The 19193-nt window shown below is 43.8% G+C and overlaps 1 protein-coding gene across 1 annotated transcript in view; it reads left to right on the forward strand.

Annotated features, from left to right (window-relative positions):
• The first annotated feature begins 722 nt into the window (after positions 1-722).
• Positions 723-19193, forward strand: part of si:ch211-212o1.2 (uncharacterized protein LOC492735 homolog) — a 136934-nt gene continuing 118463 nt past the window's right edge. The window contains exon 1 of the mRNA XM_056282141.1: positions 723-963. Coding sequence (XP_056138116.1) covers positions 804-963 — 160 coding nt within the window. The 5' untranslated portion in view covers positions 723-803. The remainder of the gene's footprint in view (positions 964-19193) is intronic.

Raw genomic sequence — 19193 nt, forward strand, 5'->3', positions numbered from 1 at the left:
TATTCGTTGATTTGCTTGATGTAAACATTTAACTTTCAGAGCTGTTGTACATAACGAGGCTACGTTAAGAATTGCAGTGTTTTCTTATCTTTGCAAGCAATAAGTCGTAGCTAGTTTTTGATCGTTGGTGTTAGAAATGCTAGAAGAGGCTCCAGGCATGAATTGGTTTTCGTGAGCCACGAGTGTAAAAATCGTCCTATGACTGAATCAGTGACTTAACTTTGCTGTTCACCGAACCGTCAGCTTGTGATGGTTCGGTGAAAGGCATGCTTTCCCAAATAATTAGTCATCCTTGCATTAAGTCGCAGACTGACTCACGGGGGAAAAAGCGATGAAGGTATCGCGCATTATATTCTGATACCGAGGCCACATTATCGTAATTACAATTTGCAGACTGTCCCTACGGCGGAGTTACAGCCAAATTGGATGCAGACATAAACTTTATTCGGCATAACAATCCAATAGTTCGCAGCGTTTTGTGCAGATATCTGTCCTGTCCTAAACAGTGTCTGATAATACATAACGACTTTAATCCCGTACTAAATGTGTGTGTGTGTGTGTGTGTGTGTCAGAGCTGCCCCATCGATATTGTGTTTCCGGGTGGCACAGGGTTCCTTCGGAGAGCTCGAGCGCACGTCTCCACTAGCAGCGCTCGCTGTAACCTTGCTTCCGGCTCACATCCGCACCGACGCGGAGCTTACAGCGAGAGAGACAACGGAACAGTCGCGGGCATTTACGGACAAGGACAGGTCTACTATTGATGTCTTCGAGCTGAAAAATCAAAAGGGGCAGCAGGCGGGAGTATGGCGGCGTCTCTTCTCTCCGAGACCGAGATCAGGCATCGGTCCATGGCGGAAGAGGATCCGAACGGGAATGAGCACGGGGTGGCTGCCCGCAGCGCAGCGCCTCGCTGGGGACCGCAGCACGCGGGGGCCCGGCAGCTGGCAAGACTTTATTCTCCCGGTGAGACCCGCGTCGCCTTCGGTGTGTTATCTGTTGTTCATCATCAGCTCTGCGAGTGAGACGTGGCGTCTCCACAGGCCTTAGAAACCAAAGTGAACCTCGTTCACCTGATGATGGGTTCGAGGAGGAGGAGGGTGATGATGATGATGATGATGACGATGATAACTGATTAAGATTGCGCGGATGGTGCTGATGACGACATCGTTAACATTGTTACCACGGCACTAAAACTTTAGATTAAAAGTAGCCCCTCGCTTAACTTGTCAATGTTAATTTGTGACATGCTGCTCATATGGCCACCACATCACTTTTAATGATTTTTCTAAAACATGCAGTCATAGTAAACTAAGTAATGCACCATGATGTTAAGCAGCATGCTAGTAAGTCACAGCCTGACATTGTTGATATATACTAGTAAATAGTATAATATAGGTTAATTTCTATTCTTTGGCCAATTGGATTTCACATCCATATAACAGGATAGCCAAAGGTGTTGGCTAAATTGCCAATACATATCACCCCAGTGTGTTGGTTCTGGGTCATTGCCTGAGGCTGAATGCTGGAGTTTGAATGTTTGTACAATGCACTTAGGCCCTGTTCCCAAAATCATGCAACTTCTCAAGATGTCTACCATCTCCAACGTAGTAGCCTCCCCTCTGACTCTTATTTTCATTTTCATCACCCCATTTTTTTCATCTATGTTGTTGCTCCTTAATCTGTCTACCCGTCTTCCTCTATCCTTCATGTATGTGTGTCACAGACTGACTGTCTGTGCTTTGGTCTTAGCAAACATTTGTTTTCAAAGCTTCAAATAGGAACTTAAAACAGGGTCTGGAAAAGCAATGCCCTGAAACATTTTAAATGAGCTATTTAAAGGTTTAAGTTTTGTTGAAAATGTTCCCCCTCCTCACCTGGGGCATGGTGATTGGTGGTATAAGTCACCTCTTAAAGAACTGGTCAAGAATCTCACTTTACCAGTTTTGCAGCATACTGGATTGTGCCACATTATGTGTTACCATCTGCCATGCTTTGCACTTGACTGAGTTTTTTAATTGCCTGTAGTTAGACCATGCTGACCACTTAACTGTTCTCCCGTTCTCCTGTTCTCCTGCTCCTGTTCTCTAGAGCAGATCAGAAGCCGGGATGCTTCACTATCACCAAATTGTTAAGATCTTCATATGCTTATGCCATTTGGCAGGCACTGTACTTAATAACTACATGTTAAGTGTAAGTGGTCTCAGTGGGAATAGACCTATGAGCACCGTCAGTGTTTGGGACATTAGTCATGTTTCCATCCAGCTTTTGAATGGATTTCAAGCAGTTAGTTAAAGCTGCAGTAGGCAACATGAACATTCCAATGCAAAACCGTCCGCCTATCTCTGCTGCATCGTATCACTCCACATCACTTTTCAGTCCCTTACACTGCTGCAGCTCTCGCCTCATCTGATCTCTCTTTTTATTAAGCGCTTTCTTTGTCTCTCTCTTCTCCTCCAAGGTCCCCTTTCTTTTGGCTTGTTTTGTACTGTACACCGTTGTAGGCAAAGGTATTGGCAATTTGTCACAAGTTGCCATAGCTCTGGACACAACTTCTGTGTGCGTGCCGCCGTGCTGAACTAAGACACGTAGAATTCGGATGACGCTTGTTTGTACAGAGTCACTGTGATTGGCTAGTTACGTGCTAGCTAACCGTGATTGGTTGTTTTAATTCAGACCAGATCCAGTTTTTAAAAAACTGAATACCACTGGCCGGGTGCTCACAGACACACATTTTTTTGTTTTTAAAGGAACCCTTCAATTAAATATCGTTAGTGATATGCAATGGTCAAAATGAGTTATTTCAACCCAAATTATTATTGTTTTTTCTTGGATTTCCCCCCCTTTGTTTCTCCCCAATTGTACCTGTCCTGGTCGCTGCTCCACCCCCTCTGCCGATCCGGGAAGGACTGCAGACTACCACATGCTTCCTCTGATACATGTGGAGTTGCCAGCCGCTTCTTTTCACCTGACAGTGAGGAGTTTCACCAGGGAGACATAGCGCATGGAAGGATCATGCCATTCCCCCCAGTTCCCCCTCCCCCCTGAACAGGCGCCTTGACAGACCAGAGGAGGCGCTAGTGCAGTGATCAGGACACATACCCACATCCAGATTCCCACCTGCAGACACGGCCAATTGTGTCTGTAAGGACGCCCGACCAAGCTGGAGGTAACACAACTCAAACCGCCGATCCCCATGTTGGTAGGCAACAGAATAGTCCACTACACTACCTGGATGCCTCAACCCAAATTATAATGAAATAATATTGCCTACTGCAGCTGTAAGAAAATTCTGTGAATTAAGATGTGTTTCCATCAGATCTGTTTGAGTGAATAAGACAATGAATATAGGCCTACAGGTCATGTAAGATTAAGAAACAGCTGAACATGTGATTAAATTCCATTTGCATTCAATTTCTTTATTCAGCAAATGTGTTTCCATTAAAATTCATTGTATTTCTTGCGATCAAATAAACCGTTATCCATCTAAAGTGAGCTCAATAACTTATGTGAAGATCTTGTTCAATACTTGGCTATTTCTGGCAAGCTATTTTATTAGAAATGACAAACTTTGCATAAAAAGACTGGAAATGGGCTTCACGATATGGACAAATATTATATTGCAATGATCATGCTACATATTGCGATTGCAATATCATAAAACACTTGTTGTGATTGCAATATCATAAAACACTTGGGTGGATAAAACAAATATATTATTGTTATATTTCCTCCACTTTTTCTAAAAGATACAATGCATGTTATTGAATGAAGTAAATCACTTTTGACTTAAATAAAATCTTATAGATTTAGGTGGCGAGATTGACCAATATATTCTTATATCAGTGCTGTCTGTGCAACAAACATTAAAAAAAAAACCCTGTTAAATTCAATTTTCTCAGTGAAAACACTCCATGTTGCCCTTAGTGGTGGAAGGATGTGAGATAAGCAGCATAAATCTTATTCCATGAGGTAATGCGGTTTGACTGTAGTACTGGCGTATATAAGTGCTTTCTTTTCAAGAACAACAAAGAGCCTATTACTTTAAATTTCCAAGGTGAAAATGTTCCTTATTACTCCTGAGTGGTATAGAGGCGGTTTAAGTGAATAGGTCTTATTCCATGAGGGAGCAACAGTTTTATTTTTATTGGCTGTTAAGTATGGTCAACCTTTATGACCACTTTGGTCCCAACTGTGTAATAAATACATAAAAGAGCATGTTACTTGTAAATTTTAGAGCGAAAACAGTCGAAATTGGTCCGATTGATAGATGGATTTGTGTGTAACTGAACAAAGATTTATTACTTTGTCGAAACCCAAACTAGTATGTCAAATCTGAAATTATTCACATTTTCTTTCTAACCTTAACTACACTGAACCTATTATCTCAAAACTTACATGTGTAATGTAACACATAGCCCTGCTATTGCAAATGGACCAGGAAGCGAGAACCATAAGTCTTCTAAAATACACACCCACAGCTGCTGGCTGATGAGGAGTGGCTGCTCACTTCACTGTGGTCTTCTGTATCAGAAACATTCCCAAACAACTGACGTCGTCTTGTGTTTCTAATTTTAAATCTGTCCTACTGACCTCTCTCTAACTCTCCACTCTCATCTTCTCAGTTTGTCTTTCCTAAACCCTGTCTTTTCATGACAGCCTAACTCACTGTGTCTGGCATTAGCCGCTCAGTAAAGAATGCACTATTGGCTCCGTGTATGGCGAGCGTGCATGATCACCGTCTTGCATTGCACTTTTATGGCAGCCTCTGGTGACAGAATATCGCAAATGCTCATATTCCCTTAACAATATCTATACAATATATTGTTCACCACTAATGGAAACTCGGTTACTGTCCCAGCTTAATGATTATCTTCCCATTAGGCTCTCTGGGGATTGACCCCTAAACCCCAGAGGGGCTAGACCTATAGTCTACCATTAAGTATTACAGGGATCTGAACTCCAACTATGGGAGAATTGGTGCAGTGCTATTGTCGCCCAGTGAGCGACAATAGGAACATGTGACCTGACTTGAGTATGGATAGTTTTTTTTTGTTTGTTTGTTTTTTTAACTATATTTTCATCTGATCTTTTTAACCATGCCAGTGAAAAGTGTTGATGATCCTATTTTTAGAGACTATGAATGCAGTGACCTTGGCCATTATACTGGAATTGGATATACTGTTTTATTTAGTGTCATTACATTAAAGAGATAATGATGATAAACTGATGTTTTGTGCATGTCTTGTTCTTTTGCCAAGCAGTGTGCACACGGCATACATGCACACATGCAGACAAGCTTGCCCACACTCAACTGTCAAACACATGTTGCTGCTGTTGATCATTTTGCTTAATCAAACTTGGATGGGAACTAATAGAAAGAGAGGGAGAGAGAACAATGAACAGCTTATTGTTTTTCATTTAGTTTGATGTACGTCTTTATTGGCTGGACCAGGCCAGCGGGCCAGTCCTACAAACACGAATGTTGCTGAGTGACTAACTGAGTGATCATGTTTGACACCATTGGGCCGCTGAATCAGGTGACCAACAACATCACTGAATTTACATGATTGGTTGGCCGAGCACCGAGAGGCATGAGGGAGAGTGCACAGTTAAAGCACCCCACATAGCAATCACTCTGACGAAACACTCACTTGCGAATTCACAAAAGGATTGCACAGCTTTTGCGACCTCTAAACTTGTACAAATGAGACAAAAAGAAACCATGTAATTCTCAAAGCACCCCCAAAGGGTGAAATGCACCCCTAACTGTGCTGCCAAACAAATAGTGTCTCGGTGGTCTGGTGCTATTTGCAAGTATTTAAATAAGGTAATATGCATACATTTGGTGCAAAATTGCCCCCTTTTTGTGCAAATGAGCCTCACTGCGAAACACCAGCACTGATAGCCACACACAGGTAGAGTGAAAATTATTAGCGTCTTCAGAGCGTTGGTGGCAACGGACGCCCAGACTTTCCAGTGATCATGACAACAGTGATTGTAGCCAGGCGAAGGCAACGTCAGGCCAGGCGTGCTCGTAGGCGACTATTTCGCTGGAGAATATCGCTTTTTTTTTGCCAAGTTAAACAATTCATACTATACTTGATGACATCAAGGACATCATTGACATCATCATTGACATCATTGAACCTGCCTACTGTGTTCTTGGTGCAAAGTCACCATTTATGCTTTGCCACATGCATAATTGCAATCAGACACAAAAAAGGGCAAATTGCACTCAGCTGCAAAATTTTATGGGCATATTCGCACTGTAATACAATTAGTGCAATATCTTTTATGAATCGAACCTTGAGACGGGGCAGATAGTGGTTGCAAGTGATGCACAATTCATGGTGCTATCAGCAGCCGCAATCCAATCTTTGTGAATTAATCTGTCAATACAGTCAGTCTTAGAAAAATGAGAGACGTCCGCAGATAGAAACAGATGAAAGGCGGGGGGGGGGGGTTAAAAATCAAACATCCCAAGATATGAGTGGAACTGCATTTATAGCCTTTTTTTTAAATTTATTTTGAATGTAACTTAACCATGTCATGTGATATGCTACTTCAGTACACTTTAACAACAGCTGGGACCACTACAGAAATTTGCAGATGAACATTTAATATTCAGGGATTCACATTATAGACACTACCATTGACTAGCCCTGTAACAAATTGGCCAAAATGTCAAACATTGACCACACACAGTCCAGCCATATACTAGGTTTTGATCTAGTCTTGTTGATTGAGATTAGAGCTGGGTAATATATCGATATAATATTGTGATATAAGACTAGATATCATCTGGGAGTTTCATTATTGTAATATTGTGATATAATTTAACCACCAAGACAGGGTGTTTCCTGGCTCATAAACGGCCTTTGGTGGTGCATGTTGGTTGCTTGCTGCAGGGATCCAGGCCTCACTCTAATTTTGCCCCATAAACTCCAACAGGTATTTGGGAGACTGGTTCTTAGTACAAGCAGGGTTGTATTTAGGAGTTAGGAGCTTTTCTTTATTTTATTTTATAGTTGCAATCCCTAAGATTTTGCATTTTATCCATTTGAAATGTGATGGTGATATGGCAATTCTGTTGGTCAAACAATCAATATAACAGCAAAACAGTGTTGTGATATAGTTGGATGTAAGAGCCAGAGAGAAATGGACCTGTTGACACTGATTTTCTTGGACTTCAGACAAGATGCAACAGCCATTGTGGCTCGTGTGCCATCAGCTCACCAGTAAATAGTCCACACCCTTGTTAATGTGAGATCCTCTGATCAAAGTTAATGCAGGCAGTCTAAATGTCATCAAACTAAATTGCCACATTGTTCTACAGTTATGTTGATCATCTCTCCAATAGAAGAATCACCACATTGGCGTCATGTTTCAATCTTTTTTTCCTGCTGGAGTTGTTTCCAACATGTAGGTGTTTTCCACTTCATCAGTGATTGTTTTTAACATTTGAAACATTCTACAGCAGTATACGGAGACATCCAACCATGGTCAAGATGACAGTCAGCATTATGCAACCTGACTCCATGGTCCAGATGGATGAAATAATGATTTATTAATGGTTAAAATGTTACGGATTTCAGCTTTAATTTAATTTAATTTTACTTGACGATGTCCTACAACATAGATCAACTGTAGAATATGCCGAATTTAGAGGGTGAGACACTAATGAAAAGATTAAATCAAAATACTAAAACAAGTACAACGCTTTCTAATGAGTAGCTAAATAGTGAATTAAAATCAATAAGAGGGCACTTATAAGCGCTTAGAAAACATTTGTAAACAGAAGTTATTTGGGTTGGAAGCAGGTCGTGTGTGTTGGAAAATAATGTGTAGCAAAGTCTCAGTTGGGCCTCTGTTAGTTATAGATGAGTCACTTGTATGGGTTTATTGTCTTATCTGTTAGGGAAAGACCTGAGAAATTGATCAAAATTCAGATTCCAGGTTGGTGCCAATTTTTAAGCCAGAGAGGTTTTCTTCTTTTGGTCTGAAGGACAGTTCCCCTCTGAAGCTAAAGAACAAAAAGGCAACATGGCCATTCTGCTAAAAGTGGTGCCCTCTCTGCATATATTCATTATAAGGGGATATGCTGGTCAGGGCTGGAAATTGAATGAGAAATCTTTTTGATTAGTAAGCAGCTTACCCACCCAAGGCGTCATAACACCATCCAAAACAAACCCACAATGTAGTTTTGCCAGTGATGATACTTGTGAGGATATACAGATTACTTTATTTTTAGCTCTATTTTTTCTCCTATACCAATTTAATAGGACAACACTGTTTTGCACTGCACACAATAACATCTAATTACTTAGCATTTAACTTTGGATAGGTCTGAAAGAATTTATACCGCTTATGATAATATTTTGCACTGATGTACTGTGGGAAATATCTGCTGCATATTTCAACAGGTATTGAAATATTTATTAAATTTCAGTATTTATTATATTGCCGATATTTCTTATCATGGATGGATAGATGGATGGGTAGATGGATTGGGTGCATGTGGTAGAGTGGATGGATATATAGGCAGGAGACATGTACAGAAGGATGGACAGATGAACAAACAGACCAAAAGCCTGACATACATACAGACAGACGTTTACATTAAAGATATCATAGTGAGGGGGATGATGCTGAAAGCCCTGTTGCATGTTTTGGCCCTTTTTGCCAGCCTTTTCCGACTATCTGAGTGCAGCCCTGATTGATAGTTAAGAGGACCAGGCACGCATTTGGGGTCCTGCCACTTTATCCCCTCTCAGTTAGTGTCCATGGAGCTTAGACCGACTGGGTAAAAATAGCCTAACATGACCAAGATACATGCTGAGCATTCTGATGCAATAGAATGTTTTTGCCCACCTGAATTTTCTCCACTATAGGGCGTCCAGGTAGCGTAGCGGTCTGTTACGTTGCCTACCAACACAGGGATCTTCGGTTCGAATCCTCGTGTTACCTATGGCTTGGTCGGGCATCTCTACAGACACAATTGGCAGTATCTACGGGAGGGAAGCCGGATGTTGGCATGTGTCCTGGTCGCTGCACTAGCACCTCCTCTGGTCGGTCGGGGCGCCTGTTCAGGGAGGGGGAACTGGAGGAAATAGCGTGCTACGTCCCCCTGGTGAAACTCCTCACTGTCAGGTGAAAAGAAGCGGCTGGCAACGCCACATGTATCAGAGGAGGCATGTGGTAATCTGCAGCCTGCCCAGGATCAGCAGAGGGGGTGGTGCTGCGACCGGGACGCCTCGAAAGATTGGGGTAATTGGCCAGGTACAATTGGGGAGAAAAAAGGGGAGGGGGAGGGATTCTCCACTATAATGTGAAGTTCAGTAGAATGTGGCTAGAAGCATAATTATTAAAAAAAAATCTTTGTGAACTTAGGCTAATGACATTTGATTCTTCATGAACTTTGATAGCTTATAAACTTTTTTTGTACAGATTCCCCCCCTCCTCCGTTTTTCTCCCCAATTGCATCTGGCCAATCACCCCACTCTTCCAAGCTGTCCCAGTCGCTGCTCCACCCCCTCTGCCGATCCGGGGAGGGCTGCAGACTACCACACGGCCAGCTGTGTCTGTAGTGATGCCCAACCAAGCCAGAGGTAACACGGGGATTGGAACTGGTGATCCCCGTGTTGGCAGGGAACGGAATAGACCGCCACGCTACCCAGACGCCACTTTTAGACTTGTCGATTTGTTTTCCTTCCTGACTGCCAATTTAGAAATATGCAACATCTGACACCAAGCTGCGGAGCACATTGAAGATTGTATAACAGTATTATCCTGCTAAGGTTTCCAGCGAGCCGCCATTTAGTTTATGATGCACAGGGTTTCTGACTGCATTCGTATAACTTAGGCTTGCTCCTCCATCGTCTCACAGAGCCTTCAGAGACATTGTAAAAACCCAGCACACCGACAGTATTACGCCATAAAACTTACAGAAAACCAGAAAAGCCCCAGAGAGGTAACAGCCTTGGTAGAAGTTTCCAACACTCAGGGTGGGTGGGTGTCTGTGTGCAATTTGATTTAGTCGACATATTCTGGTAAAATTTTGTTCACAGTTATGGCAGTTTAAATTCATCAACTGTACTTGTACATAGATGGGTAGATATAGATATATTACTATAATACATGCACCATATTTTATAGCTACACAATACACAATAATATTTTTATGTGTTTACACAGTATCTGCTCAAGACATTTTATTAATATTGCTAAAATTTTGTATTCGGGCGTCTGGTAGCGTAGCGGTCCATTCCATTGCCTACCAACATGGGGATCGCCGGTTAGAATCCCCGTGTTACCTCCGGCTTGGTTGGGCGTCCCTACAGACACAATTGGCCGTGGCTGTGGGTGGGAAGCCGGATGTGGGTATGGGTCCTGGTCGCTGCACTAGCGCCTCCTCTGGTCTGTCGGGGCGCCTGCTCGGGGGGGGGGAACTGGGGGGAATAGCGTGATCCTCCCACGTGCTACGTCCCCCTGTTGAAACTGCTCACTGTCAGGTGAAAAGAAGCGGCTGGTGACTCCACATGTATCGGAGGAGGCATGTGGTAGTCTGCAGCCCTCCTCGGATTGGCAGAGGGGGTGGAGCAGCGACCAGGACGGCTTGAACAGTGAGGTAATTGGCCGGATACAACTGGGGAGAAAAAGAGGGAAAAAGTAAAAAAAAAAAAATAGAATTGCGTATTCTGCGTACAAAACCCTGCTTGTTGAAATCTTTGGTTAAACCTTCATTTCCCGTGCCTGAAGTAACGTTGGCTGTGGTAACTGCTGTGAAGAATCTGTTCTTGAATAGAAGGATGGATAATGTATTATCAGCAGAGCAATTGAAAATGTTTGTTATCCCCTCATTTAAACTGGAGCTTGGCCACTGGGCAGGAGTAGAGTAATGAATGCTGGAATGGGAAATGCTGGGGGAAAAAAGCAATCCAAGGGAAAATAAAGGACACAAATGCTTCTCACAAGTGTCTGAAGAAAAACAAGTAACTAAATAAGTTGCTAAAGTATCTCTTTTAAGGGAGCGCCATGCTGTTTTTTGCCTGCATGTTTGGTCCGGCTCGTGGCCGGTGGGGGGTAAATGTAAATAGCAGTTTGGCTTGTTAGAGTTTGGAGAAGTTAGAAGAAGCGTTGGTGATGCTCTGTAGGGCCAAACATGGGCTCATTACCGCAAAACCAAGATGGACCAACAGCTGAACATCTCTCCCTCTGTTGCCGCGTCTTCCCATTTCTCTTCCCATCTCCGTCTCTTCATCCCCTCGTTACTCTTCATCCTAGCCATATGTCTGAAGTGTCACGGTCTGCTGACTGCTTCCTTTCCTCACTCTCCTCTCCCTTTCCTTTCCTTTCCTCTTTTCTTCTCTCCTCTCCTCTCCTGCAGGGATAAATGTTGTCTGTCCTTAGTTGAGTCACACAGCAACTTGTATTTCTCTTTGCTTGCATGTTGTGCAAGCAACACATGGTTGCATGCACAACCACGCATATTTGCATGCATGCATGCAACCATATTTATGGTTATCTATGTTGTGCATTTATGTATACATATGTATGTGTGTGTGTTGCTATGTATTTATCATTTGTGGGAAGTTTATGTGCCAAGGTTTCGAGTTGTCTTTGTGTGTGTGTGTGTTTTTTGTGCCTGTGCTCATTTGTATAAGGTATTGTGTTTCCCCTCAGGATGTGGTGTCAGTGCCAGTAGGTGATCTAAAGCGAGAGAGTAATCTTCCACTGTGCTCCACCCATCTCAGTCTGTCTGCTCATGCTGACTCACATGTCAAACGGCTCCCATTTAACACACACACACACACACACACACACACACACACACACACACACACACACACACACACACACACACACACACACACACACACACACACACACACACACACACACACACACACAGTGGTGAGTTTCCTACCAGGAAATAAAGTTATGGGCTGTTTGAGTACCTAGCTGCCTTGAAACAGTGGATGTGAACAATATTCCAGGATTGGTTAAACAGATCCTGACTCATGTCATCTATATTTATTTTCATTCAACCTATTAAACAGTTATTGTAAAGCAGCTGTGAAGCTCAACAAATTACCAGTTCAAGAACTGCCAAAAAGGTCATTTTAAATGTGCCGAAATGGGTCCAACTTCAGGAAAGGTGGCTAACCACTGGTTCTACTGATGGAAAACATTTCTTGTCCTCATGAATGCATAATTGCATGAGGTTTGATGAAACATTGTTTTAAATAGATAAATGTTATGCCATGAAGTATAATCTACGATCAAAGTTCACAGCAATAATCTGTTGTGGAAATAAAGTGCCTTTAGCAGCCCATAAATAGTCTTAGCATGTAAAATAATGACAGACTTCATATGGAAACTGAATCTCTGTCATGCTTATACTTTGCACTATATTTTTATATCACGTTACAGAGCAATGTGAATTTCTAATCATAGCAAAGTAATAAGTAAATATAGGGTTTTAATCACAATTTGCAGAAAGCAACATGACAACTTTCTCTTCTATTCTGGTGAGATGGTCGATGGTAGGGTTTTATGGGGATTTATGGACATTTATCATTTTCATGTGTAGCCCGTGGAATTAGATACCACACAGGACACAATTACTTCCGGGGTTCTTGTAGCTTTAATTTTATTGTTTGAACCTTTGAATGCAGATCGTCTTACTGAGTGAATAAATTCCTGTGTCTTTCGAGCAAACTGCTCATAAATGTTCACAGATGTGGCAAGTTTAACAGAAAATATTTTAAAAGGAAAATAATAAATACAAAATACAAAATACGGTGCAAAATACGGCAGTGGACTATGTATGTTAAACAGGGTTTAAAAAAGACATGTGGAACTTCCTGAAGATTGCGCAACTTCTCACTCTGTCAGTTACCTTTAAACAGAATTAAAATGCATATAAAACCTTTACATTTCCCTTACTACCCAAATACAATGGCATGGTGTGGCTTTATGCACGCCAACGTTACCTTGTCATGCCTGCAATGGCAAACAGTGGTCGACGGCTCGCTCCCAAAATCACCGAACATCAACTCCAGTAGCGTCTAAATCAAACCATTGTGTCAAATTACCGACATACAATATTGTTTGGAATAATGTTACAGGTATATTTCACAAGATATTTACACCTACTTACTACGGAGTCAGAGCACCGTCACACTGCAATCTTCAGGTGGTTCACACAAGAAAAAAGAAAGAATACCCAAGATGCACTTGAACCCAGCCACTGAGGATGCACAAGCCAGTGCATCCTTAGTGCCGGTCCCAAGTCCGGACAAATGGGGAGGGTTGCGTCAGGAAGGGCATCCGGCGTAAAATCTTTGCCAAATCAAATATGCGGATCATAAATAAGACTTACATACCGGATCGGTCGAGGCACGGGTTACCAACGACCGCCACCGGTACTGTTAACCAGCAGGGTGTCGGTGGAAACTATGCTACTGTTGGGCGAAGGAGAAGGAGAGGGGGAAAGCATGTCCAGAGGCAGCTAGAGAGGAGGAAGGGTAGGCATGTGGAGGTGAGAGTTGGAACTTTGAATGTTGGCACTATGACTGGTAAAGGGAGAGAGCTGGCTGACATGATGGAAAGAAGAAAGGTAGGCATACTGTGTGTGCAAGAGACCAGGTGGAAGGGGAGTAAGGCCAGGAGTATCGGAGGTGGGTTCAAACTCTTCTACCATGGTGTGAATGGCAGGAGTAATGGGGTAGGGGTAATTCTGAAGGAAGAGTATGTCAAGAGTGTGCTGGAGGTGAAGAGAGTTTCAGACAGAGCGATGAGTATGAAGCAGGAAATTGAAGGTTTATTGCTGAATGTTATCAGCGCATATGCCCCGCAAGATGGGTGTGAGATGGATGAAAAAGAAGAATTCTGGAGTGAGTTGGACGACATGGTGGAGAGGGTACCCAAGGAGGAGAGAGTGGTGATTGGAGCCGACTTCAATGGACATGTTGGTGAAGGGAACAGAGGTGATGAGGAGGTGATGGGAAGGTATGGAGTCAAGAAGAGAAATGTGGAAGGACAGATGGTGGTCGATTTTGCGAAAAGGATGGAAATGGCTGTGGTGAATACATATTTCAAGAAGAGGGAGGAACACAGGGTGACATACAAGAGTGGAGGAAAGTGCACACAGGTGGACTATATCTTATGTAGAAGGCGCCATCTAAAAGGGATTGGAGACTGCAAGGTGGTGACAGGGGAGAACATAGCTAGGCAGCATCAGATGGTGGTCTGTAGGATGACTTTGGAGACCAAGAAGAGGAAGCGAGTGAAGACACAGCCGAAGATCAAATGGTGGAAGTTAAAGAAGGAAGACTGTTGTGTGGAGTTCAGGCAGGAGTTAAGACAGGCACTGGGTGGTAGTGAAGAGTTGCCAGATGGCTGGACAACCACTGCAGAAATAGTGAGGGAGACAGCTAGGAAGGTACTTGGTGTGTCATCAGGACAGAGGAAGGAAGACAAGGAGACTTGGTGGTGGAATGAGGAAGTACAGCAAATTATACAGAGGAAAAGGTTGGCAAAGAAGAAGTGGGATAGTCAGAGAGATGAAGAAAGTAGACAGGAGTACAAGGAGATGCAGCGTAAAGCAAAGAGAGAGGTGGCAAAGGCAAAGGAAAAGGCGTATGGTGAGTTGTATGACAGATTAGACACTAAGGAAGGAGAAAAGGACTTGTACCGATTGGCTAGACAGAGGGACCAAGCTGCAAAGGATGTGCAGCAAGTTAGGGCGATCAAGGATAGAGATGGAAATGTGCTGACAAGCAAGGAGAGTGTGCTGAGAAGGTGGAAGGAGTACTTTGAGGGGTTGATGAATGAAGAAAATGAGAGAGAGAGAAGGTTGGATGATGTGGGGATAGTGAATCAGGAAGTTCAGCGGATTAGCAAGGAGGAAGTGAGGGCAGCTATGAAGAGGATGAAGAATGGAAAGGCAGTTGGTCCTGATGACATACCTGTGGAGGCATGGAGATGTCTAGGAGAGATGGCAGTGGAGTTTTTAACTAGATTGTTTAACACAATCCTGGAAAGTGAGAGGATGCCTGAGGAGTGGAGAAGAAGCATACTGGTACGGATTTTCAAGAACAAGGGCGATGTGCAGAATTGTAACAACTACAGAGGTATAAAGTTGATCAGCCACAGCATGAAGATCTGGGAAAGAGTAATAGAAGCTAGGTTAAGAGGAGAGGTGACAATCAGCGAGCAGCAGTATGGTTTCATGCCACGAAAGAGCACCACAGATGCGATGTTTGCTTTGAGAATGTTGATTGAGAAGTATAGAGAAGGCCAGAAAGAGTTGCATTGTGTCTTTGTAGATTTAGAGAAAGCTTATGACAGAGTGCCGAGAGAGGAGGTGTGGTATTGTATGAGGAAGTCAGGAGTTGCAGAGAAGTATGTAGGAGTGGTGCAGGATACGTATGAGAGAAGTGTGACAATGGTGAGGTGTGCGGTTGGAATGACAGATGGGTTCAAGGTGGAGGTGGGATTACATCAAGGATCGGCTCTTAGCCCTTTCTTGTTTGCAATGGTGATGGACAGGTTGATGGACAAGATCAGGCAGGAGTCTCCATGGACGATGATGTTCGCGGATGACACTGTGATCTGTAGCGAGAGTAGGGTGCAGGTTGAGGAGAGCCTGGAGAGGTGGAGGTATGCACTGGAGAGAAGAGGAATGAAAGTCAGTAGGAGCAAGACGGAATACCTATGCGTGAATGAGAGAGAGGACAGTGGAATGGTCAGGATGCAAGGAGTGGAGGTGACAAAGGCATTTGAGTTTAAATACTTGGGGTCAACTGTCCAAAGTAACGGGGAGTGCAGTAGAGAGGTGAAAAAGAGAGTGCAGGGAGGTTGGAGTGGGTGGAGAAGTGTGTCAGGAGTGATTTGCGACAGAAGGGTATCAGCAAGAGTTAAAGGGAAAGTTTACAAGATGGTTGTGAGACCAGCTATGTTATATGGTTTGGAGACAGTGGCACTGACGAAAAGGCAGGAGGCGGAGCTGGAGGTGGCAGAGTTGAAGATGCTAAGATTTTCACTGGGAGTAACGAAGAAGGACAGGATTAGGAACGAGTATATTAGAGGGACCGCTCAGGTTGGACGGTTTGGAGACAAAGCAAGAGAGGCAAGATTGAGATGGCTTGGACATGTGTGGAGGAGAGATGCTGAGTATATTGGGAGAAGGATGCTGAATATGGAGCTGCCAGGGAAGAGGAGAAGAGGAAGGCCAAAGAGGAGGTTTATGGATGTGGTGAGGGAAGACATGCGGGTGGCTGGTGTGACAGAGGAAGACGCAGAAGACATGAAGAAATGGAAACAGATGATCCGCTGTGGCGACCCCTAACGGGAGCAGCCAAAAGTAGTAGTAGACCCAAGATGCACTTGGATAACTTGCAGAAAGAGTACCCAAGATGCACTTGGATAACTTGCACGGAGTTACAATAAAAGTCTGCAACACTGCCACTTACTTGTCAAAACATGCAATGACAACCAAAACTATAAAAATACACTCACAATCTGCTTCACAATTTAAATACATCAAATGACATTTTACATGGCTTGACAGTGTAACAATTACATATATTAACAGTTAAACTATACTAAATTTAAGTGGAAAATCATTTAACATATTTAACAGATTTACCACCCGGCTACATACTCCCCTGCAAATATAGTCAACGTCCTTGGCGACTACGAAACATGAACTGACTCAAATACTCCCTGCAAGGCCTTTTCAAAGAGAGCAGCACCCAGGCTTGTCAAAACCTCAGAGACCATGTCTGTGCTGACTGAGACTGCATTACAGGCTGACTTTGGCAGATGAAATGGGTTTGAATGAGATCCAGCCATTTCCTGCTTGCTTTTCCTAATGGCAGGTTTAGGTGCATAGGTTCTACGTCCTGCTCCACCAGCATCATCTGTTAGTGCGGGCCTGTCCCTGTTTTCAATAATGGGCAAGTCACTGTCGCTAATGTCTGGATGCACATCATTAACACATTCTGTTTCTGTGCTACAATTTCTCATATCTGAATAACCTTCCTCAGGTCCTTCACCGTCACTCTCATCTGTGGGTGCTGTCACATGTAAACTAACACTTTCTGCTGCAAGAGGCAGGTTAGGTACTTGCACAAGCCGGCGAGGGATGACTTCCTCAACAATAACAAAATCAGCCTCAGGTGACTCAGGCTCATCCTCAGCTACAGGCTGTGTAGTGGTCTGTAACCTAGTTCTAGTTCTGGGTTTGGGAACTGGTTTTGCACAAGGTCGCAACTCTGACCTATGAACTCTTTAATGGGACCTCCCTCAAAAGGTTCAACGGTGTGTGTGGTACCCCGGATGTCAACTACCTTGTAGACTGTCGAGGTCCATGTGTCCTGAATCTTATGTCTACCTGGGGGTCTGTGACGTAGGAAAACCAACTGACCAATGTCCACAGGAGGACAATACACCTTCTCATTTTGAAGTGAGATCCTCTCAGCTGCCTTTTGCTCCGAGTACTCTCTGGCTCTCTCGTGTGCCTGTCTGAGTCTCTCCTGATGAACAGACAACCAATCCTGTTTCCTGTCTGACACACACTCACGCCCTAATAAAGCATCTACTGGGAGATGTGGCTGTACCCCGAAAAGCAAATAATAAGGCGAGTACCCTGTGGTGGAATGAGGAGTGACATTATAGGCATATACTACTTCAGACAGATGCTCTGGCCAACGCTTTTTTTTCTCTGGTGGGAGTGTCCTTAACAAGTCATGGAGTGTGCGATTGTATCTTTCACACTGACTGTTTCCCTGTGGCCTGTAGGGAGTTGTCCGTGTCTTTTTAACCCCATAGAGTTTGCACAGCTCTGCTATAATTTCACTCTCGAAATTTCGACCTTGGTCTGAGTGCAGTCTCTCTGGGACCCCATATTTCATGAACCATTCCCTGAGCAAAACTTTAGCTGTAGTGTCAGCCTTCTGGTCTTTGGTAGCTTCTGTGAACTTTGCAAACACATCGGTCACAACAAGGACATTTTCACGGCCATCTGAAGCTGCCTCCAACACTGTAAAATCAACAGCCACCACTTCTAGAGGTCGGGAGGCCAGGAATGCCTGAACTGGAGCATGGGTTTTTGGCTGAGGCATCTTGGTCAAAATGCACCGCTCGCAGTTTTTAACCCAGCTTTCAACATCCTCACATAGCCCTACCCAAAAACACCTCCCTCTTAGCAAGTTTACAGTGCGCTCTATGCCCTGATGTCCCATGTTGTTATGTACATTTTCTAGAACTTGGTCCCTCAAACAACTAGGCACGAGTAACTGCCACACTTCTCCATGACGTGGGTCTGTGATAACCCTGTACAACAACCCTTCTCGTTGTTGTATGCATCTCCATTGTTTCAACAATCTTTTCACTTGACTAGACAGGGCTGCTCTCTCTCTGGGACATGGCCTCCTCCCCCGATCCCAAAATGCCCTAAACTCTTTTAGGGTGGGGTCACTGGCCTGAAAACCTACCAGCTCCTCTCTGGTATAACCTGGCAGTGTGGGGGTGTTGCCCTGTTTAGTACCTGTCTCACCAGACCTTGACTCCCCAGCACGGATCTGTCTCACTTTGTAACACTCCAGACCTCTAGAGACAAGACCAGGATCCAGAACTGTTCCTCGCTCAATCAGGTTACACACAGCGATACAGTTGTCAAAATCCGAGTCAGGGTCTGTTTCAGGCTCCCCTGCAAACTCCTGCCTAGAGAGAGCAACTGCGGCGGCATTACTGCAACCAGGACGGTACTTAACCTCGAAATCAAAAACAGACAGTTGCACTACCCACCTCTGCTCTATAGCACCTAACTTGGCTGTCTTGAGGTGGCAGAGGGGATTGTTATCAGTCAGGACAACAAACTTTGAACCAAGCAAGTAACCCCTGAATTTTTCAGCAACTGCCCATTTTAAGGCAAGCAACTCCAACTTCATGCTACTATAATTACGGTCATTCTTCTCAGCCTGGCGTAGTCTACGGCTAGCATATGCTATGACACGTCTGGTGTCGCCTTGCTGCTGACACAATGCAGCGCCTAATCCATGCTGACTAGCATCTGTCTCAACAACAAATGGTTGTGTGAAGTCGGCAAAACCCAAAATGGGAGCAGAGGTAAGTTTTTCCTTTAACTGCTCAAAGGAAGAGTCACACTCTGGTGTCCACATATT

The sequence above is a fragment of the Lampris incognitus genome, chromosome 6 (genome assembly GCF_029633865.1).
Source record: "Lampris incognitus isolate fLamInc1 chromosome 6, fLamInc1.hap2, whole genome shotgun sequence".
NCBI classification, from domain to species: domain Eukaryota; kingdom Metazoa; phylum Chordata; class Actinopteri; order Lampriformes; family Lampridae; genus Lampris; species Lampris incognitus.